The sequence below is a fragment of the Rosa chinensis genome, chromosome 6 (assembly GCF_002994745.2).
Source record: "Rosa chinensis cultivar Old Blush chromosome 6, RchiOBHm-V2, whole genome shotgun sequence".
Taxonomy (NCBI): domain Eukaryota; kingdom Viridiplantae; phylum Streptophyta; class Magnoliopsida; order Rosales; family Rosaceae; genus Rosa; species Rosa chinensis.
Window position 1 is genome coordinate 47,694,034 of NC_037093.1, and position 21,885 is coordinate 47,715,918.

Consider the following 21,885-nt stretch of genomic DNA (forward strand, 5'->3'; position numbering starts at 1 on the left):
CCTTTTTTTTTTCTTCTTCTGCCGGTTTTTCTGCCAGATGTTCACGTTGCCTGTTCAGCACTTCTAGACCAGTTTTTGGCCTATTTATTCCGGTTCCTGAATTGTATGTCTGAGGAGCTCCTGCTGCCTTAATTTGGTACAAATTGGAGGTCCGGAAGGTGGTGAACCGATGGAGTATTTACTGCGGGTAGTTTGGAGCTTCCAGTAGTCGGTTCTTGGGGTGGCACCGCCGGTTCTGGATTCCTGGGGTCGAGGGCTTCATGGTGTGAGGCGGAGATAGAAAAGGCTTCAAGGTTTTGTATTCGAATTTGGGGTTTTAGCTTCTTGAATCAGGGTTTGGCTATTTGTTTTAGGGTTAGGGCTTCGTGCTGATAACGTGTTTAAGGAAAACTGAAATTGGGAGAGAATTGAGTCGTACTTTCATTGATCTTTATATAGAGGATTACAGGACATAGAATCAGAGTTGTACAAGGAAAGATAATCGTACAATTAATCATATATCTCTAATTCTAAACCCTATTAAAACTAGGTCAAGTAACCTTAAGTTTGGGTCAGACACATATTCTGGATTCACTTGAACACGAACAAGATTTTCAAGGTCTTATTCACCTAGTGAGTAAAATGAGAACTTAGATTTTTCTATCCGAAATGTGAGGTCTTGGCAATTACTCTGGCCGAAGGGAAAAAGGAATATTTATGCTTTTTAAACAACAAATCAAGGAGAACATGGGTAAAGTCCTTGATTACCCATGTAAACTCATTTGATTAAGGAGATCATTCACTCAAGTTTGTTTTGATTATTGTACATTTTCTAATTGAGTTATGATTTAAAGATAATATCTGATAAAAAAAGTTAATAATTACCATAGTTCAAAAGGCCAGTGCAAACAAAGACATGCTAAAGGGTGCTTCTAAATGTACCCAGCAAATATCTTAACACACCCAGCCCTAGAATATTGTGTTTAATTTTCCAAATTTACCCTTAAGTAAAATACACCCAGCCAAAAACCCAGCAATCTTCTAGGCAGCAAGCACCATTCAAACCTAGCAAGCATCATTCAATGTTTCAAACCCAGCAAACATATACTTGATATAAACCTAAATGTCATCTCCATCATCACAATTAAGACTTAAGCGTTAAGATGAAAGAGAGAGAACAGTAGTCTTATTTCTAGAGGAACCCACTGATCAAGAACTTTCATGAATCAATCAAAGTCATCAAACATGCTGACAACGAAAATGTGTGATCTGTCGAGCTTGTATCCATGAGTCTTCTCCCCGGCAAGTTCGGCTTTCAGAAAAGTATTAACTCAATGAAGTAGCACATAGACAGTGGTCTTCTGCGTTTCGGGTTCAAGAGGCATCCAAAATCCATCTTCCTTGATCAGTGGGCAACATAAGGTTATTGTTAGCTTGCTGTAAATTATGCAAATGACATTTCAAGCTTCTCAATCGGAACCACCAGAAGGTTATATCAACAACGATTATGTTGCTGAACCGGGACTGCGGCTCCAAATTCGCATCGTTGTCGATATCTTCATCATCACTTGAAATGCCGAAGGTTTCTCCATGAGGGAGACGGATAGAGTTGAGGTCCAATTGCAAGAGATCAATTCCTAGTCTTGTCGACGTCTATTGGATCTGGTTGCTGGGTTTGTAAATTAAAGTAAGGGTAACGTTGGAAAGTGCATGACAATATTTTAAGTGTCGGGTGTATTTAGATATGGAAAATTCTACAATGTGTTAACGTATGACATGCATACAATTCCTTAAAGTAGTAAAATCAGTCATCAAAATAGTAATATTAGTCCTCAAATAAGTGGTAACATAAGTCCTTGAAGTGGTAAATTTTTTTAATTACCACATGAGGCCTCAAGTGGTAAAATGAGTCCTCAAAGTAGTAAAAATAGTTTATGTATGAGAAATACATATCATAGCCTTACCCTTTAGATATTTGTTGGGTATATTTAGAAAGACCCGATGCTAAACATCAAGATAACACTTCTTAGCTGACAATAACAATGTGAATCAAGGAAGAATGGAGCTTCTTTTTTTTTTTTTTGATAATAAGGAGGTAAGAAACTTTATTATGATAGAATAAATTACACAATACTCAATTCAGCTGCAACAGCAGTAGATAAAAAAAGAGGAGCAGAAATAAACGAAAAATTAATGCTGACTATAATTTGCAACATGATTTGCTATCAAATGCGCAACATTGTTAGCACATCTCTTGACATGGACAATCTTCAGAGCCCATGGAGTAAGCTAGGTAGATCTTAGTATAATGGTACTCTTTTTTTTTTCTTTTCACAATTGTAATTAGTCGAAGAGTTTGAATTTCACCTCCTCCGATATAATCTAGGACTAAAAAGAAGAATCAAGAAACTGCACATGAAATAACTTCTTAATTAGCTCTTAATTATTGTGAAGATTAAGTTTGCTAGCAACATGCTAGGGTCTTAGAAAACTTAATTGCTGACTTGCTGAGGTCGTTTTGTACGAACAAATGATAGAGCTGATTGATCGATGTTCTTTAGGATTTCAGATCAGAAGCCACAAAATCACAAGTACGATTGAAAATACATTATTAATAATGGTCATCAGCAATTAACCTAATACATTATTCAAGCATATATGAAATACCATTTTATTCACAGGATTTAGCCTCTTTTTTGGTACGTACTCCACGACAAATTAGGTATTACTACTGCACTCTGGGGAGGTGTAGGGAACCTTGTTGAATCAGTACAGTAGTCATAGTTCATCTGTTCCTTTCTCACCTTCTCATATGCTTGTTGTTCGGTTGAGTTTAGTTGCCAATACTCCTGATGGTTCCACAAGTATGTGGATGCATAACATTCCTTAACATCGGTCCTGGACTTATCTAGTGTACAGCCAGAACTTATGTCAAACCCTTGGAAGTAAGCTCTAAATAGTGCATGGTTCCAGTCGATCTTTGTTTGGCCTCCATCAGTTTCCCAATTTGATCCATCCCATATGCTGGCGTCTATTATCATTGGCCGTGATGGGTAGGGAACCCTAATATTTTCATTGTTCTTGTAAACCCTAATTGGTTTATCGTCGACATAAAAACTATAGGCAAATGTAAAATCAAATATACATAAGAATTTGACAACATAAAAAACAATAATGCTTCACAGAGAGAGAGAGAGAGAGAGAGAGAGGATTCTTACACAATTTGATGCTGATTCCAAATAATTTTGTAGTCATGAAAATCTGATTGGGATCAAACCAAAAAAGAATCCTTTGCTCTCTATTATCACCATTAGTAATCACATTGGTCTGCAATACGAATGGCTTGCCTTCTCTATTACCCAAGAACTCAAAGTCCATCTCATCCAGCCGATCACCTTCTGTTGTTAGCTGAAAACATATGTAAATTAATAGCATGAATTAAATAACTTCCTCTAGCCATTGGGGGAAACTAAATTTAGTATTGTACAAACAAGGAAAAGATACATGGTGTAAAAGAATAAAATAAAATAAAAAATCAAAGAGGATGGAACAATATTCACATAAAAAGCAGTGACAACTCCAGCACAATATATCCCTCACTGGTATCTTGATCCTCATATGAAAGATCCCAGAACCAAACCATTTAATGGATTTAAACCCTGCGCCTGCATTAAAGAAGAATCAGTGACGTACGTCAATTGATTAAAGGAGAAAATGGTTTGCAAAAAAAAAATAATAATAAAATAAAAGAGTGGAATATTGAAAAAATTATTTCAGGCAAACCCCTGTTCTTGACCTGGTTGATGCAAGTTACTTAATTATAAATCCCATATCCCTCACCCCATGGCCATAGGATTTATTAAATTACAAGCTATAATAAGAGATAGCATTTATTTGTCATATTTAGTATTAGGGGAAGTCTAAGGTGTGTTGATGTTTGTCATACATCAACTTTTTAATTAATATATATTAAATTAAATTAGTTGGTGAAACCTGTTATACAGGTCAACAGGTTATCCAATTATAATTTGACATGTGTACTTAAAAAAAAAAAATTACCATACTAAGTACTCATTTATTCTTTTATACGTAAATCGTTCAAAAACTTGTAATGAATATCGTAAATATAATAATTACTTTTATTACAACCATAATTATCATTAAATACGTCCAATGTGGTCTTTTGTTGTAAAATGCCTCATCGATGATATAATTTACAAAAGAAAGGACTCTAATTACAAAAAGAACAACTGGATTACAAGAATAAGGACTTGAAAAGTTTTAGGTCTAACATGATTATTTACCATATAAACAAATCATTTGTTGTAGCATTGGTAAGTGGATCGTTTTTTTTTGTAAATGGATCATATTTCATGTAATTATCATAAAAACAACCATAATTACCACTTTATACTTCAATTGTTGTAATCTATAGTAAAATGCATTGTCAAACGAGTAATTCTCTCATGGATGATAAGATTTACACAAGAAAAGTATTAATTACAAAATATAGAACTTTAATACACAATTAAGAACTCGCGCCTCATTTACAATATATACATAAAGTTTTACCACTTTGACAGCAATTCGTTGTCACATTAGTAAAATGGTTCTCAGACTTGTAATATAAAAAATTACCACAAATAAGAGTTTGATTACTACTTCTACAACAATTCGTTGTCAAACTTGTAATATTGAAGAATTACCACAAATACAACCTTGGTTATTACTTTGGGCCTCAATTGCCGTAAAATCTAGAAAAAACATTGTCAAATAAGTAAATAACTCCTAAAGGACAGTAATTACAAAATAGACAACCTTATTACACCATAAAGGACTCACTGCAAATTTACTTAAATATATGAAGTTTTACTATTATAGCAACACATTTGTTGTTTTATTAGTAAAGTGGTTCTGAAAACTTGTAATAATAAAGTATTAAAAAGTGAACTAAGCTTTTTTTTTTTTTTTTTTTTTTCCGACCTTAGGATTGGGTTCTCTATTTCCCTTTCTCTTCCAAGCCCTTCTTAGTTCTTCCTTCTTCCTTCTTACTTCTTCCTTCTTGGTCCATAGTTAATCTTTGGCTCTCAGATTATCTGCTTCTTCTTTTTTTCTTCTTTTGTTGTCATTTTTCTTCGTTCTATATCTTCTACTTCCTCTCTCCTCCAGTCGCTCTCACCCTCAAAAACCAGATCGAAAAACATACCAAACACCAAACAACCAAATCTGAATTGTACCTTCGCCATCCGTTTCGTCTTCCTTCTCTCTTAGCCTCTCACATCCTGCTTCATTTCCTATGAAACCAATCTTGGCCCAAAATCCGTAATACCCAAATCAAAAAACCTAACACCTCAGCCCCAAATACCTCCTCCAATCTCACTTGCTCTCTCGACTTCTTGCTTAGCAATCAGTTGCTTGTCGCACTCGATTTCTGTACTTGCAATCGAAATCTTGTGGCTCGTTAGGTATTTCTTTCTTTTTGGTATATGTTTGCAGTCTATTTTCGGTAAATTGGAGTTGATTTTGGTTAGTTCTTTGGTTTTTGAATGTGATTCTATTGCAGCAATTGAAAGGGGCTTCTGGGGCTTCTGGGGCGGAAGAGGACTGCGCATATTGGGTCCAACAAAGCTGAGAGAGGTAGGGATGGCTCTTCTATGGAAGGAAGAAGGTCTGGCCTTGTGCATGAGAGTTCTTCTTCACAGGTATATGCAATTTGTTTTAAAAAAATTCACCCTGTTTTGGTCTTTTTTTATTATTTTTTATTGGATTTATATATGAATTTGGAATTTGTATGAAAAGTTGTGTTCTTGTTAATTTGTTGGAGGAGGTGTTGAATGAAGGAGGGTCAACTTGGAGGGGGTTTGAGATTGGAATATAATGGTGGCATTGAGTAATGTTAGGGGTGACGTGATGAATTTGTAGAGGTGTGGGTGTGACCTGATGAATTTTTTAAGGTCAGGGTTTTTGGGTAAACTTAGAGGTTGTGATGACTTCTGTGGGAATTGAGTTTTAGAGTTTCTGTGTTGTAGTTTTATTTCAAAATGACATTTTGTGTAAGAAACTGAGACTTGTTGCTTCTCTGTTTTTGGTAGGCTTGTACTTTTCCTTTTTCACTAAGGGTTGCTTTTATCAGGTAACTGGGGTAGGGAAATTTACTGAATTGGGAAGGCTCAGGGCTAGCGCCGATTCAAAAGACACGGAGAAACAGAAGAATAAAACCCACTTGCAGGTCAGCTCACTCAACTATTGTTGTAACAGATTTTATTCTCTTAATTGTAAATGCACGATATATTAAACCATAGAGGACTCTTCATAGGTGCTTTTAAAGGAGGTTGCTACCTTCATGGGTGCTGTCGGATTCATGGTTGCTGCCATTGTTGCATATGTTGTTTGGATCAGGTATTCAACCTCCAGATATTGAAGGTTCATACGATCCATCCATGCCTGCAACAATGAAAATATTATCCAAGTATTAACAAACCATAATCAACTGACATTATGTTTGGTCTAATTTTCTAGCCCAAACCATTCTCCAAGAGTAAAATACTATAACCTATCTAAACCATTATGCTTTTGATGCCAAATAAGGTTCTCCACTTTCAATAACATATCACAGATATCAAATACTACATATAAATATAAGCACACCACACAAAAGTCTACGCTTTCATCTTCATGTTATTTATACTTTTGATTGAGAAAACCAGGTAAAATAATGCAGTTCAGAGTACTTGATGCACTATTAACATATCAACTTAATTCTTCTGTTTGGTATCATGATTGGTGATCAAACTATAACAAGACATCAATCAGTTAAGATTCACAATGGAGGAGTCCTAAAAGTGATCATAATGTGTTATTAGAAAAACAAAATTACTCATGTCATTAACGATGCTAGTTTCAACAGATCACCTACATATTAGAGAAATTATATACCAATGAAACAACTTCCAACCAAACAATAGCACAGATTTACCAAACATATAAACACAGCCATTCAACACTTACGAGCAATTACATAGAGTTTTTCGTCTATCAGAAAATTACTAATTAGAGAATGTCATTATTGTTAGATTTCTGTACGTTATCTTCTGTTTGTAGATTTAATGTAGGTATAAATAGGAGCATTATAGTTCTGTTATATATATATATATGCTCATGAGTACATCAAGACAATAACTAGCTAGAGGTTTACATCAGATACATTAGTCTATTATACGACATTAAGTCTTTAATTGATAGATAGCCTAACAAACTATAGCTCATGAACTGGTCAGAGAGTATGCTGGCCTTTGAAGTAAAAAATTACTATGATAGTGTAGTATATGTGGTCGGACCTATTTGAGATTTTGAAATAATTATTCTGGATCCTTTATATTTTCTTTAACCATGCAATGTCGTATTTGAGTTATGATTTTCCTTCAGCCCACGTAACTTGTAATGATTCTGAATTTCTCTTGTATGTACAGTTAAAGACAGTATTTTCCTCGTTCAAAGATGTCAATGTAATTCAGTTTTCATCAATGCAAGATGCGTTCCTTGGTTTTGCTGACAAGGTAAGTCTTTATTTCTTTGACCTTTGGTTTCATACAGGCTAAACGTGTAAACCTGTTTAGTTGCTATTTGTTGATGCTGTGCAAAATTAATCTATTCTCAGATAAGGGAAGAGAGATTCAGGAATCGCGTGAAGCGATACGTTGGTATATGGTGTTGTGTAGCTGAGCATACTCCTGGCCACATATATTATGACATGTACTGGGATGAGAAACCAGGTACATATATATATTGAATGTTGTGTGCAGGTACATATATATTACATGATGTAGTCAGATACCTTAGGTTCACAACAACACAAATCAAGAAGCATAAAACAAATAAGCCTACAAGAACTGGGCAAAAGAAAGACATACCGTTTAAAGCCGACAAGAAGTGTATTCAAATCAAAGGGTGTAGGTATGTGTTGATATCCAAATCTCGCTAGAGAGTCAATTGTAAAACAAAGTTATCAGGCTAGGAAGATATACTGCCTTGGATCCGAGTAGAAAACAATCCTGTGTATCCAATGTTCCAATCCACCTCTATGCGGATTGTAGTTTGTTGTAAAAAAAAAAAAAAAAAAGAGAGAGAGAGAGAGAGAACAGTACAAAGAAAACCAGAAACCTTACATAGAAGGTAGAATTCGTTTGCCATCAAACAACATAAAAGGAGAAGACGAACAAACAGAAAAGGATTCTACTTACCTAAGTATTGATTGAAACATCCAGTTGTAGTGGTCGTTCTTTCTCACTTTGTACATGAACAAACTGTCGTTCTTCCCCTTTTCCTCGTCTTCTCCTCTTTTTCAATTTAGGGTTTTTTTTTTAATTTCATTGTAAATATGTAATTCAGAATTTTGAAAAAGAAAAAAAAAAGTTTATAAAGGCTACCTGGTAAGCAGGTCACCACTATTGAATATTTCTGACCATCAGATATATTCAACTTTTAATTAAATCTAACGGTCTAAAATATTCTAAAAACTTGATGTATGGCATACGTCAACATATGCTAGAATTTTCCTTAGTATTATTATCATATTCACAGAACGGTAGCTCTAGTTAACACACTGATCCATCCCCTAATTAATTAATATATAGTTTATAAGACACATATCCTTTACTTAAAACAGGAGAAATGATTGAGTCTGAGATCAAAACACGAATATAAACTTACATTAAGCTGAATCATGCAAGTTAGGGGAGATTACTATAGTGAGCATCTAACAAAGATAAAAAGAAGACAAGGAAGAGGTAGATCAATGTAGATCGATGATAATAACCCGAATATTTATCCATGTAGATCTGCATTTGTCTCCCTTCATCCGTACGCAAGGCATGGTCAAATCCCCATGTGACATTATAATTTTCGTCGAAGCCAGTGTCCCCATTTGCAAGCATCCCACCACAAACAAAAAGCAAAAGAAACATACAAAAACCCTTCACTGAAGAAGCCATCCTAATTATTTAGCCAAAATATGCAAGTGTTTGCAAGTTATGATCGAAATCGTAAGCTGTAATAATTAATATACACAGAGGATGATTTGAAAGACTTGATAATTAAGAACCCAAGAGAGCAAGAAGGGTACGTAGTGTCTGAGCCATCATTCCAGGCCTCTACCAACCCTACACATTAATTCTTAACCACACGCTAATGACTTCTCTAGTTCCTTGCTATCCGATCTCCATAAACAAACGTCCAAACCACATCATTATTACCTTCTTTTTCATAAGCAACTCTTTTCAAAAACTACTTTAAGATTTTGCAAAAACTTTTAACCCTTTTTAGATCATATTTTTCATGGAGCAGAAAAAAGCGGCCATTTGAATAGAAAGCCTTGAAGGTCAATTGTTCTCCCACAGCATTAATTTTCTTCCACTTTTGTTAAATAGAGAAAAAGAGCTTCAAACCTAGCTAGCTATTGTACCCAGAAGGTGGATCAAAATTTGTTGTATTTTCAAGGTACAGACATGCATACGTAGCTGTGAGCTTGGGTGTGAGTAATTTCTGGTTTGTGAATGATCGATGGGGGTTGACACGGAAATCCAGTATGGTACAAACTGTCTCTTTTGAATGCGCGAGCGTGCCATCACCGTGGGGTGCAGTCATCGGAGCGTCCCTTGACCTGACTTCTTGATCAAGCGTTGTGGACGAGGAGAGCACCAACCTCGTCACAAGCTGGTGTTTGACACGGAAATCCAGTATGGTACAAACTGTCTCTTTTGAATGCGCGAGCGTGCCATCACCGTGGGGTGCAGTCGTCGGGGCGTCCCTTGACCTGACTTCTTGATCAAGCGTTGTGGACAAGGAGAGCACCAACCTCGTCACAAGGCTCTTTTCCTGCATTCCGAGAAAGGACTTCTTGCCTTACGGATAAGGGCTTTGGTTGTGATCTCTTCGCGTCACCGAATCGATACTCAACGTTGTAGGTTGAGCATAGCAATCACTGAGAAGTTCTGAGAAAGGACAAGGTTTGCTAAACCGTATCTTTAGCTTAGCTGGGTTGCGAGGGCGTTACCCTTGCTTCACTGGTAGTATCGGTGGCAGTAGCACTAATAGTCGGCTCTTGAAGAGACTAGGACTGGAAGCATGGTCGCCGGGTTTCAACGAGGTTGAAGGTTTGCTCCGGGGAGGCTTGATAATCCGAGGGATTGAATGATTTCAGAGTTGTCCTTGATTCGTCCTTGAAACCCGTTATTTATACTAGGGTTTCGACTGCTCCTTGCCATAGAAGGATTATTGATTGCAGTTTCCTATTCAATCTCCGCTACCTGACTCCAATAAGGGCTCGTTTTCCTTATGGATCTCGGAATGGGCGAAACTGTAACCCAATTCCAAGTAGACTTATTTTTGGGTCGCAGGTATCGGCCTGTTATGTGAAATCCACTAAAAGATCTTGCCAAAATTACTTTTGGGCTCAAACATTGCCCCGCAGGCCTCGAAATGGGCCCATGAGAATGTAACTGATTGAAGGGGACTAAAACGACGTGTCTGATGACTGAAACGATATCATTAATGAGGGTTACGTCTATTCGCTTGGCAAAACGTCTTTTCGTTTCCCTCACAAAATCTTTTATTTAAATCCCGCAGCCACTCCAAACTTGTCACACAGAAACTCTTCAGTCTCCTAAAACCCAGAAACTCTTCTGTCCCAAACAATCCTCCTTACAGAAACCCAGAAATGGCTCCTCCAAAGAAAATAATTATCGATCAGGAGGAAGAACTCAACGAGAAAGCCGCTCATACTTGGGGAACCGGAATTGGTGCCCGCTGTCATCTTCACACCAATATCCAGAGAACACTGCTTCTTAGGCTCCCAAATCACCATGTTGGACTGGGCCCGGCACCGCAAGATTTCATTCCAGACGACGCTCTCGCCCTCTACGGCCTACCCATCCGTCGACCCATTCTGGTCCTCCGAAGGACCCCTGGAGATTTCAGCAGTTGGGGTGCTCAAAAACATCGAGCGAAAATAGGGTACTGGCCATCTTCGATCAGCGTGGCGGAGCTTTCTTTGTATCGCGAAACGCGAGTGCGAGATCTGGCCCTTTGGAATGCAACAGGTATTACCCAAACCATTGATTTATGTTTCCACCTTCCTCGCGGTGGCAATCGCTCGCCGCTCGCTGCCTACCTTTGCTTTTAGAATACCGCCACCAACACCTTTGACTTTCGTTTTGGCCAAATGAGTATAACATTATTTGATATTCTTACCATTACTGGATTGCCCATCGACGGTCAACCCTATCTGCACGGCGAATTCGAGTCTGACAACTTTTCCTCAACTATGGCCCAAACCGGTCGCAGCGTTCATAGTAGCTCCTATCCGAGGTGGCTGGCCTATTACCGCAAAGAACATAATGCGACTGGTGGCATTGATTTTCTAGAGTATTGGCTCTGCAAGTTCATTTTTTGTATCTCCGCCAATAAGCCCACTGGTCCTTGGACTTCCCTGGCCATAGCCCTCTATAACGGCCGCCGCGTGGGGTTAGGACAGCCATTGTTGGGCGCCTTCTACTGTACTCTATACCAGGCCACCATGCATCCTTTCGAGACTGGCATCTCTGGCCCTTTTTGGATCCTTGATTTCTGGATTCAAACCTACTTCCCATTCTTCCGCCGCAACGATATTTCATTGCTACCACCAGCTGACGCTCTTCTTGGTCAGTGGTTTTGTCGCGAGGAAAGGTACATATCCCCACCCTATTTTGAGTGTTTCTCATATTTGTACCTCCTGCACGAGATGCCCTACTGCGACTTAGTACTCAATAGGAGATTCCCCACTCCTCTTGAAAATGGGTTCCTTCCTGGAGCTCCTAATTATAGTGATCGCGCGCACTTGGCTTTTCGCCGCGCGATTTCTTGCTCAGATATTAGGCTTGCATCCAATGACCCTAGCTATGAGCTTTACACTCCCAACCACTTAGCTCGCCAGTTTGGCCTTATCCAACTAGTGTCATTCCCCCTCTATGATGCTTGGAACTACAATACTTCTTGGTGCAGAAGTGGCCCCTTGACTGGGCCTCCGCCAGTACAAAGCATGCTCGTGCTGGTTGATCTCCCTGACTGGGTGAATAACATCAACCCCGTGGATGGGACTGCTGAAGATTATGATCAATGGTGGTCAGAAGTTTCCGTCAACTGCTGGGGACAGAGGGATGACGAGCTCTTCGCGACCATTTTTGAAGAACTGAGATATCCCTATGATACTGATACCGAGCTACTTGCCCGCTTTCCTGAAGCTAAGACGTGACCTCAGCTACCTGAACCGGCTTCGTGACCCGCGCAAGCCCCTCCCCCGGTCCAAGTTGGGATGGTCATCCACGAGCCTCCTCAAGAGGTAATTGTCTTACATATATTTTTATTATTTTCTGTCTTCTTTTCCCCTTTTACTCATGATTTGTTGCATCAGGGAAGAGTGCCACCCTCTGGCGGTCGTGTAGTTGACGCTTCTCCGGCCACTGGTCAGGCCGCGAAGAAGAAAGCGATAGCGACAGAGCCTGAAGTCGAAAACTCTTCCTCTGATGATGATGACCCACAAACAGTAATACTCTTATCTTAGAATCTCATAATCCTGTCACCTTCTTCGAAGCTTATTTTGAAGCCGCTTTAATCCTGACAGATTGCTGCCGCTTTAGCCCGCAAGCGCAGTCGCGCTAATCCCCGGACTGACCCATGGGCAGAAGATGAACCCGTCACTGACCGACTGGTAATACTCTTCTAAAATGAGCCATGACGTTCTGTTCATTATGTATGAGTCTATAACGCTCTTCATCTGTAGACTCGTCGTAGGTCATCAAGGCAAGTTGGAGAAGGATCCTCCGTTGCTGGCAAATGTGTGTCTAGTTCGCAAATCCAAGAGCCAATTGATGCTGCAAACAATATGCAGTTGGTTTTGGTCCCCATACAGGTTATAGATGACAACTCGCCTGAGGTTGAAGAAAGGGTGCCGCTCCCAGACATCTCCCATGGGCAGCCAACCGCAACCCTCCTTCTGGAACAAGCAGGGCCTGATTCAATTCCGGTGTCCAGTGAGGTTGCCCAGGAACCTGTGCTTACAGCAATTCTTCGCAAACTACTTGCTGAAGAGGTACTTCTCTTAAAAAAATGTTTTATCATTAACCCCTGGCTTGGTTATTCTGATAATGTCTCCTTCTAGGACCCAAATGCCATTCCAAATGAGGAAGCGGCTGTCACAGAAGGAGAGATAGTGACCGAGAATCCTGCTGAACTTGTCCTTGATGTAGTCGGTCAGGACCCTGCCCCCCAAGCCATTGAAGCCGGGGAGGTAGAAGAAAACCCTGAACCATTGCCAGAGGCAGTACCTGTCGCGGAGCCTCTCGAGGCCCCCTCCGTCGCTGAGCAACCGCCTCCGTCCACTTTAGAATGGCTAGCTCCCGTGCTCAAAGTGACCACTCCTGGGGTCATAGATGATGCCCGAGAAGGCCTTCGTCGCCTCCTGGGTCCTGATATTCTAATTCCTGGCGCACCCGCGAGAGTTTTGGAATATCTGAGGGTGCTTCTTCGCGAGAGGGTTATCACTCAAGACCAATATCAAGAGGTTGACGAGCTGTTGCAAAATCTTCCCCAAGGGCTCAATGAGAGAGCAGTCGCGACCGCGCAAGCTAGGCAGACCGAAACACATTACCAGACTCTTGCTCAACAAACGGACGCTGCGCGTGATTTCTTGGGTGACCGGGCTAATCTCATCAGGGAATTGACTCTCGAGAGGAACCACCTGCGGACCCAAATCCAGGATCTTCAGGCCCGATTAACTGATGTGAAGGCTAGGCTTGCCCAAGCGGAACCTCAATTGGAGCAACCCCTTACCGCTTTTAAAACGCTGACCCATGACTTGGCCCAGGCTCGTGTAGAAGCCCAACATGCCGCGCAAGCCGCCGCTGATGCTAGCTTTCGCCTGGATGAACTTTTCCTCCGCTTAACTCGTGCAAGCCGGAAACTTTTAGGCCTCTGATATTAGGCCCATTAATTTTGTATGAACAATATTACTAGCAATAAATTATCTAACCCACTTTTGTTGGCCCAAATTTATTTTTATCTCGTGAACAATAGCTCTGTTCAAATTTAACTGCACACAAATAGTTTCAAAAGATAATCTTGAAAAGGAACGGTTACCTCCTCGGAGACCGCTCTTTCGTCCACGCGTATTCCTTTCCGTTTATTCCCGAGATCTCAGCATTGAATTCTATTGATATTCTCGTTGAAGGCATTGAAATGTCTTCGACTGCCCATATCCAAGGGTTGAGACCACTGAGGTAGGCTTCTATAAATATCAATACCCTGGACAGAAGAAAACTTACACCAACATGGCTCACCCAGAAATGACCTTGCAAGCCCTTCTCCTCTTTCTTCTATCTCTCAAATCTTCTCCATACTATCTCTCCCTTAGCCTCTAGATCTTAGGCTTTATGGCTTAATCTCACTGCCTGTGTAGGCCTTATGGCCTAATCTCAGGCAACTTCGTGTCTTTGGTCTATGAAAGCCTGGATGGAACATCCTAGGTTTTGGATAGGTTGAAGAATACGAAGGGCTCCTAACGCGGGGCATCTCAAATTGGGGAGTCCCTCTCTTCAGATCTCTCCACGAGGAGCAAAGCGAAGAAGGGAGGAAGGCCACTTTAAGGCCGACCGTTCTTCTTCCGCGGCCTACCTCCGGGGTCTGATGAACCGCCTTCTGTTTTCCTTTGGAGGTAGGTGAGGCAGCTGGGTCGCACTCCGGCGCTGATTCTGTCTCCATCCCGGAGGATAATCAACTCGAAGGGTTGCGATGGATTATTTCCTTCCCTCTCCTTCCAGTACAAATCATAGCAGCTGCGACTCAGATCAGTGGAGGGTGAAGAGAGGAAAAGTAAGAGTGAATATCTCATCAACCCTTCTTGCCGCAAGATCCGGAAACTCATAGAAGACATGAATCCTTATTAGTTGTTTCAGCCACTTTCTGGCTTTGTATATTGTTAATGTAACTTTCTGGGACACATTGTCTTGCTTCTGGCTGCAAAGCCACTTATGAATGAAAGATTCGAAAATTATTTGTTGAAAACCACAATGGTATAATAATAAGGCCTCTGGTATAGGCCCTTACAAACATTCCTAACACCTATTGTCAAGGATATTGTACGAAAATGTATGATAAATTTGCCAGACATGGCTAAATGGAAAAATAAAATAGCCACTATAAAGGCCTGTATGTACAGAGTGTTGCCCCCTTAGTGTTCGTAGGTGGAGCGAAGATAGGTGAATCGAGGCCACAATGAAAAGGCCTGATTACAAGGAATGAAGCGAGCCAAAGGACACTATGTTTGCCCCCCTGTCCTTGCTACGAAATCAGTCATCAAATTCCCAAACGCTGGGGTAGTATTTCTTTAAGAACCTGCCGTTGATAGGGTTACGGTGGAGGTCTCCATCCAAATCTCTGAGGTGAAAAGCCCCACGCTCCAGAATCCTATGAATCACAAAGGGCCCTTCCCTGCGTGGGGTCCATTTACCGCGGCCGGTCACCTTCTCACCAAATGGAAGGACTGCTTTCCAAACGAGCTCGCCCTCCTTGTAACTGTGATCACAAGTTCTCTTGTCATAGGCGCAAGCAACACATTGCTTCTCCATCACTAAGTTGTCCAAAGCCTCTAAGCGCTGTCCGCTAAGGTCTTCGTGCTCCTGCCACATGGCCTGGACGTAGTCATCACCAATCAAATGATGTTGATCTTGGACGCGGAGGGAGTGAACATTGATCTCCAAAGGCAGAACTGCGTCGTGACCAAACATGAGTGCATAGGGCGTTGTGGCGGTAAAAGTTCGCTTTGAAGTGCGATAGGCCCACAACGTTTCATACAATGTCTCGTGCCATTGGCGAGGGTTTTCAACAAGCATCTTTTTCAGTAGGGTAATGATAATCTTGTTATTGGACTCTACTTGACCATTAGAATGAGCGTAATACGGCGTGCTATGAAGAAACTGGATGCCGAAGTCGTTGACGAGCTGCTCCACATCACCACCCATAAATGGTGCCCCCTTGTCCGATACTAACACCTCGGGGACGCCGAACCTGCATATAATATTTTGGAAGATGAATCGGCGAATGGTCGCTCCAGAGGCTTCTTTCAAAGGTTCAGCTTCGACTCATTTAGTGAAGAAATCTGTAGCGACAATGATGAACTTGTGTTGGAGTGACGAATGGGGATGAATCATGCCAATCAAGTCCAATGCCCAGGCTCGCGCAGGCCAAGGTTTAATGATAGGCTGCATGGGAATATTGGGAATATGCTGAACTGGTCCATGAGCCTGGCAGTCCTGACAACCTTTCGCGAACGTGATACAGTCTTTTAAAATGCTGGGCCAGTAATACCCATGTCGCCTGATGAGCCAACGCATCTTTGGACCCACCTGATGGGCTCCACATATGTCGGCATGTGCCTCTCGCATTAGACGTTTCGCATCGCGGCCAAACACACAACGGAAGTCTATGCCGTCTTCCCCGCGTCAGCGCAGCTCATCACCTCTGAGGAAGTAATTTAACGCAAGAAAATGAGTCTTCCTGTCTGCAGTGGCGTCTGGTTGCTTTAGGTAAGCAATCAAAGGAATGCGCCAATCTATATCAATAGGTTCGAGGACCGCGATAACTGGATCGTCTGGTGGGTAAGGTCGTGCGAGCCAAGAAGGCAGCGTGCGTCTTTCAACTTTCAAGATTCGCTCGCGAACCCCATATTTCAAAGTAATGCCTGTAGCTAGTTGAGCAAGTTCGTTGGCCGCAAAGTTGCGTTCGCGAGGAATATATTCCAAATCCACGTCATCGAATTGATCCAGAAGTTCAACGGCGCTATTCAAATATGGTACAAGCATGCAACTCACACATCTGTACTTCTCTTGAAGTTGATTTATGACGAGCAAAGAATCACCGCGTACTTGGACATCTCTTACTCCGAGTTCTAGTAACACCTCTAGGCCAATAATGAGGGCCTCATACTCCGCTTGATTATTGGTGCACTTGAACTCCAATTGGAAGGAATAAGAAAAATGATCGCCCGCTGGGTTTTCCAGAACAATCCCTGCCCCTGCTAGTGTTTCTGTTCTTGAACCATCAAAAAATAATATCCAAGGTTGAAGGGAAATTGTGGCCGGATACCAAATAGCATATTCGGGAATGCGCACCAAATCTGGTTGAGTTGTTGTTGCGGTCACGATCTCTAACTCTTTCACGTTGGGGACATCCAACATAGGGTGATGTGCTAGAAAGTCTGCGATAACTTGTCCCTTCACTGCTTTCTGTGTAACGTACTGTAGCGAGAATTCGGATAATGCCAACACCCACTTGCCAATACGACCTCGCAGAATAGGTCGCGACAGCATGTACTTGACCAAGTCGGTTTGAGCGATAATGCAAGTGGTAAAGGATAGCATGTAGTATCGCAACTTGCATGCTGAGAAATACAATGTAAGACACAATTTTTCCATGGGCGTATACCTGGTTTCACAATCCGTCAGTGTCCTACTGAGGAAAAAAATGGCATGCTCGACACTTTCCTCATCATCCTGGGCGAGTAAGCTGCCAATGGATGCCTCGGCTGCGGAAATATACAGCTTTAATGGAAATCCAGCTCTAGGAGGAACGAGTACTGGCGGGCTCGCTAGATAGGCCTTAATTTTGTCAAAAGCCTCTTGGTGTTGAGATTCCCACACAAACTCGTTCTGTCCTTGTAGTCTTAGTAATGGGGAAAAAGGTTGGATTTTACCTGCAGAGTTAGATATGAAACGTCTCAGGAAGTTGATCTTACCCAGTAATCGTTGCAACTCTTTCTTTGTGCGCGGGGAAGAGGCGTTGATGACTATGCTGGCCTTATCCTTAGGGACCTCCATACCCCTTTGATGGACAATGAAACCCTGAAAATCTCCGGCTTGAACTTCGAAAACGCATTTAGCTGGATTCATCTTGAGCTTGTGCAGCCGCATGCGCTCGAAGACTTTTCTGAGATCTGTGATGTGGTCCCCGCGCTGTTTGGACTTGACGACCACGTCATCAATGTAAACCTCTAAAATCTTCCCTAGGATGTCGTGGAAGATCAGGTTCATGGCTCTCTGATACGTTGCCCCAACATTCTTCAGTCCAAAAGGCATAACTATGTATTCAAAAACGCCCGCGAAACCTGGACAACGGAATGCTGTTTTGTGTCTGTCTTCCTCCTCAACTGGAATCTGGTGATACCCCGCAGTTCCGTCCATGAAGGATAACAATTCATGTCGTGCTACTGCATCTACCAACATATCCGTGACTGGCATGTGGTAGACATCCTTAGGCGTAGCGACATTAAGGTCTCAGTAGTCCACGCAGACCCTCATCTTACCATTCTTCTTACGGACTGGCATGATATTGGACAGCCACTGATTGTATTTGGCCACCCGAATGATGCCTGATCTATGCATCTTTTCAACTTCTTCTTTGACCAGAACTTGGGTTTCGGAGTTCATTCTTCGCGGTTCTTGCTTCACAGGCCTCTTGTCAGGGAGTGTTGGTAGTTGATGGAAAACCAAGTCCAGTGACAGGCCGGGCATGTCTTCATATTTCACCGCGAAACAGTCTTTGAACTCCAATAACAAATCAATGAGCCTCTGTTTCTCGCTAGGCTCTAAGTAAGTGCTGATAGCCACTTCCATCGGTTCAACTGCTGTTCCAAGATTGACACTCTCTGTAGGATCCCTGACCTTTGGAGGGGTGTCATCCAGCACTGCTGGGGCCAGCTGAATTTCTTCTGCGTCTTCTATTCCTTGGTCAGAAAACTCCTCGTTGACAAGTTCCAAGGTCACGACACGATCATAGGCCTCTTTTTCCACCAGGTATGAGGATAGTCCTTCGTACAAAGATTAGAAGGCCTCTATCCCTTCCTCTGGAAGGTCGTAATCCATTAATCGTTTAAGGGTTTGGGCACAGCGTGGCCAGGCCTTTCCAAGCCCTCTTTTGCGAGCGTAAGCCCCCACTGTGCCAATTCAGAGGCCGTCACCCCTGTGGGGCGGCCTTTGTCATCAATGCCACTGACCTGCAATGGAGTAATTGGCTCTAAGTAGTACCTGGCATCCACATAGTTGGCGGAAACTGGGAATGGGCGAGGATCTGCTTTAATTAACTCCTCTTGATCGGCTGCCCTATTCCACATCACCAGCTCCTAGTGGAGAGTTGAAGGAACACAATAGCTCCGGTGAATCCAGTCGCGCCCCAGGATGGCGCTATAGGCTGCGTAACAGTCTGTTACGAAGAAAGCATAGACCCCCTCTGTTGGTCCTACCTTGATACGTAGGAACAATAAGCCCAAAGCCTTCGTGACTGTCCCTGCGAAGTTCTTCAGCGTGAGGGATGTAGACTGGATCTTCTCTTTCTTGATCCCAAGTAAGTGCATGGTTCTTGTGGTGACAATGTTGGCAGCGGCCCCTGTGTCGACCATGACCTTGCTGACCTTAGTGCCAGCAATATCCACTGTTATATATAAAGGTCGCATGTGCTGAACCATCGCGGGCGTTGGTCTTGTGAAGCTCATAAAGAAACCCTTACCCTCAGCGTCTTCGGTCTCAAGAACCACTGCCTTTGCTAAAGGTGTTGTTGCAGCCGATGTGATTTGCAGAGGCTGATCGGTACCTTCTTCCTTCTCCATGCACTCCTGCGCGGCAATCGGCAAAACATATCTCGTGGGAAGTACGTAGACCATATTGCAGGAAGTATCAATCGGCTCAGTTTCGTCTATGTCGTCCTTCAGGTTGAGCTTCGGCTCTTTAACCGGGATGTCAGTGTTGAACTGTTTCCCTAGCCGATCTACAAATGACTCTTCTGCAAGCCCCTTTACTTCACACTGTTTCTGTTCCCGCAGCTCGGCCATTAACAATGGCAAGTTTGGTTTCTATTCCCCTATAAGTATTTCCTTTGGGGGCGCGACCACCAAACTTTGGACTTTTTAAGGTCTCCACAGTAAAGCTTCTGCAGTGCTGCCCTTGCTCTCCAATCTTTCAAAAACTGAGGGTTTGACTTCTGGTTCCTCTCGAAACAACCTGCGCCTAACATGTGGCCTCCTGGTTGGCGAGTTGTCCTTCCTAGCTAGCGGAGGTGTCCTCTCTGTTGTGATCCTGCAGAAAACACTAGGCTTAGAGGCTCCTGATTCTGAGCGCACCTGTTTTTGAAAACTGCAGGGAGCCACCAATGGCTTAGCAGCTAACGCCTCCATCTCCTTCTGATATTGCTCAGGAGATTTAACAAGTTGCGACGGCTTGATTAGGCCCTGATCAAGAGCCTCCAAGGCACGCTTGGCTTCTCTGAACCTGCGCTGCAATTTCCTTTTCCTAGAAGGGCTGATCTCCACTGCCTTCCCCTTCTCTCTAGTATACCATTTGCCTTCTTTGATGGTGGACATCGAAGCAGGAGGGATGTAAGGTTTGGTCACGACATCTTTGTGCTCATTCCTAGCCTGTCCATCTTGTTTATGATCGTTCGCGACCGCTTTCAATTTCTTGAACAAGTTGGAATCTTTTAGGGATGGAGGTGACTTTACCTCATCTCTCGCCTTTGGGCTAAAAGGCTGGTAATTTCGTGATGGTGAAGCCCATTTGATTGGCGGGAGGGAACCAAAACGAAAAGTCTGCTCGACCTTTGCGTGCGACACTTGGATGCTGCATTCTTCTTTACACCGCGAGCATGGGACTACTGGTGAGGCTTCGCTAATGGGCTTAACTTTCTTCTTTACAGGGGTTTCCTCCCCTTCATCCCTTTCTTCTTTCCCCTTTGTAGTCAAATCCAGGGTTGGTTTCCTCTGGCTCTTCTTGGGCCAGTTCACATCAACCATACCAACTCCAGTATTCGGGAAAGGGTTCAGGTCTACTAGTGCTGCCGCTGCCGCCGAAGCTTCTACCTGCAAACTGCCGTTATTGAGCCATACCTGAATTTGGTCTTTTAGCTTCAAATAATCAGCTGTGTTATGGTTCCACAAGTTGTGGAATTTGCAGTACTTTTTTCCTTTCAGCTGATCCGGTCGAGGGAAAGGGCCAAAGTCTGTTTTCACCATCTTCGCGACAATCATCTCATCCAGAATCTCATGTGCCTTATTGGCATCATATGTATATGTTGCGAACTCAGGTTTGGTGAAAGCCACAGACCTGAGCTTGACAGGCTCCTTAGATATCTTTAACTGCTTGAGGGTTGAATTCTTCCTACCTGTCAACTCTAGTGCGGAGACATTGTTCTTCTCTTCTTCAGCTTCATCTTCACTCTGGAAAACCTCTTCCCCTTGATGGTGATAGTAAGGATCATAGGTTGGCTGTAGGTATCCAAGAGTTGCCATTGTGCGGTGTTTCCCGGACACATATGTTCCTTTGGACGCATTTTTCCTAGCATCTGTCTCTCTGAGGAGATGTTCGAAGCTACCCACCTCTGTGATCAGTTCTGCCATTGACTGGATCATGCTGCCATGTTGCTTCTTTCGTTGGAGTGGTTCCAAACCCTTGATCGCTAGCTTGACCAATTCTTTTTCAGGGAGGATCACATTTAGTTTGGCTTTCTGGATCTGGAAGCACTGAAGATAGGCGACGGCGAGCTCTGTGGGTTGTTGGGACATCTGAGTAAGAGAGGCCAAATCAACCTCAAGCTCGATGGCTCCAAAAGTTTCTCGGAAGAGTTTTTCCATCGCGGGCCAGTCTGCCACTGTTCCTGGTCAGAGTTTGGAAAACCATCTGAAGGCGGCTCTAGAAAGAGAAGTGCCAAAGATCCTGCACTTGAGGCTATCATCATTCGGGTATTGACCGCATTACACCCTGAACCTGGCCAAATGAGCTACCGCGTTCTTCGTGTCCTCTCCTGAAAAAGTAGAAAATGTGATATTCTTATAAC

The 21,885-nt window shown here is 42.5% G+C and overlaps 2 protein-coding genes and 1 pseudogene across 2 annotated transcripts; all 3 read right to left on the minus strand.

Annotated features, from left to right (window-relative positions):
• Nucleotides 1–2,663: 2,663 nt before the first annotated feature.
• On the minus strand, nt 2,664–8,969 carry LOC112171454 (annotated as a pseudogene).
• A 6,387-nt stretch (nt 8,970–15,356) lies between these two features.
• Nucleotides 15,357–16,028, minus strand: LOC112171455. The gene has a single exon (XM_024308637.1). The coding sequence runs from the start codon at nt 16,026–16,028 to the stop codon at nt 15,357–15,359; it is 672 nt and encodes a 223-aa protein (XP_024164405.1).
• A 480-nt stretch (nt 16,029–16,508) lies between these two features.
• Nucleotides 16,509–17,975, minus strand: LOC112171456. The gene has a single exon (XM_024308638.1). It carries the CDS (start codon nt 17,973–17,975, stop codon nt 16,509–16,511), a length of 1,467 nt encoding a protein of 488 aa, XP_024164406.1.
• Nucleotides 17,976–21,885: the final 3,910 nt, after the last annotated feature.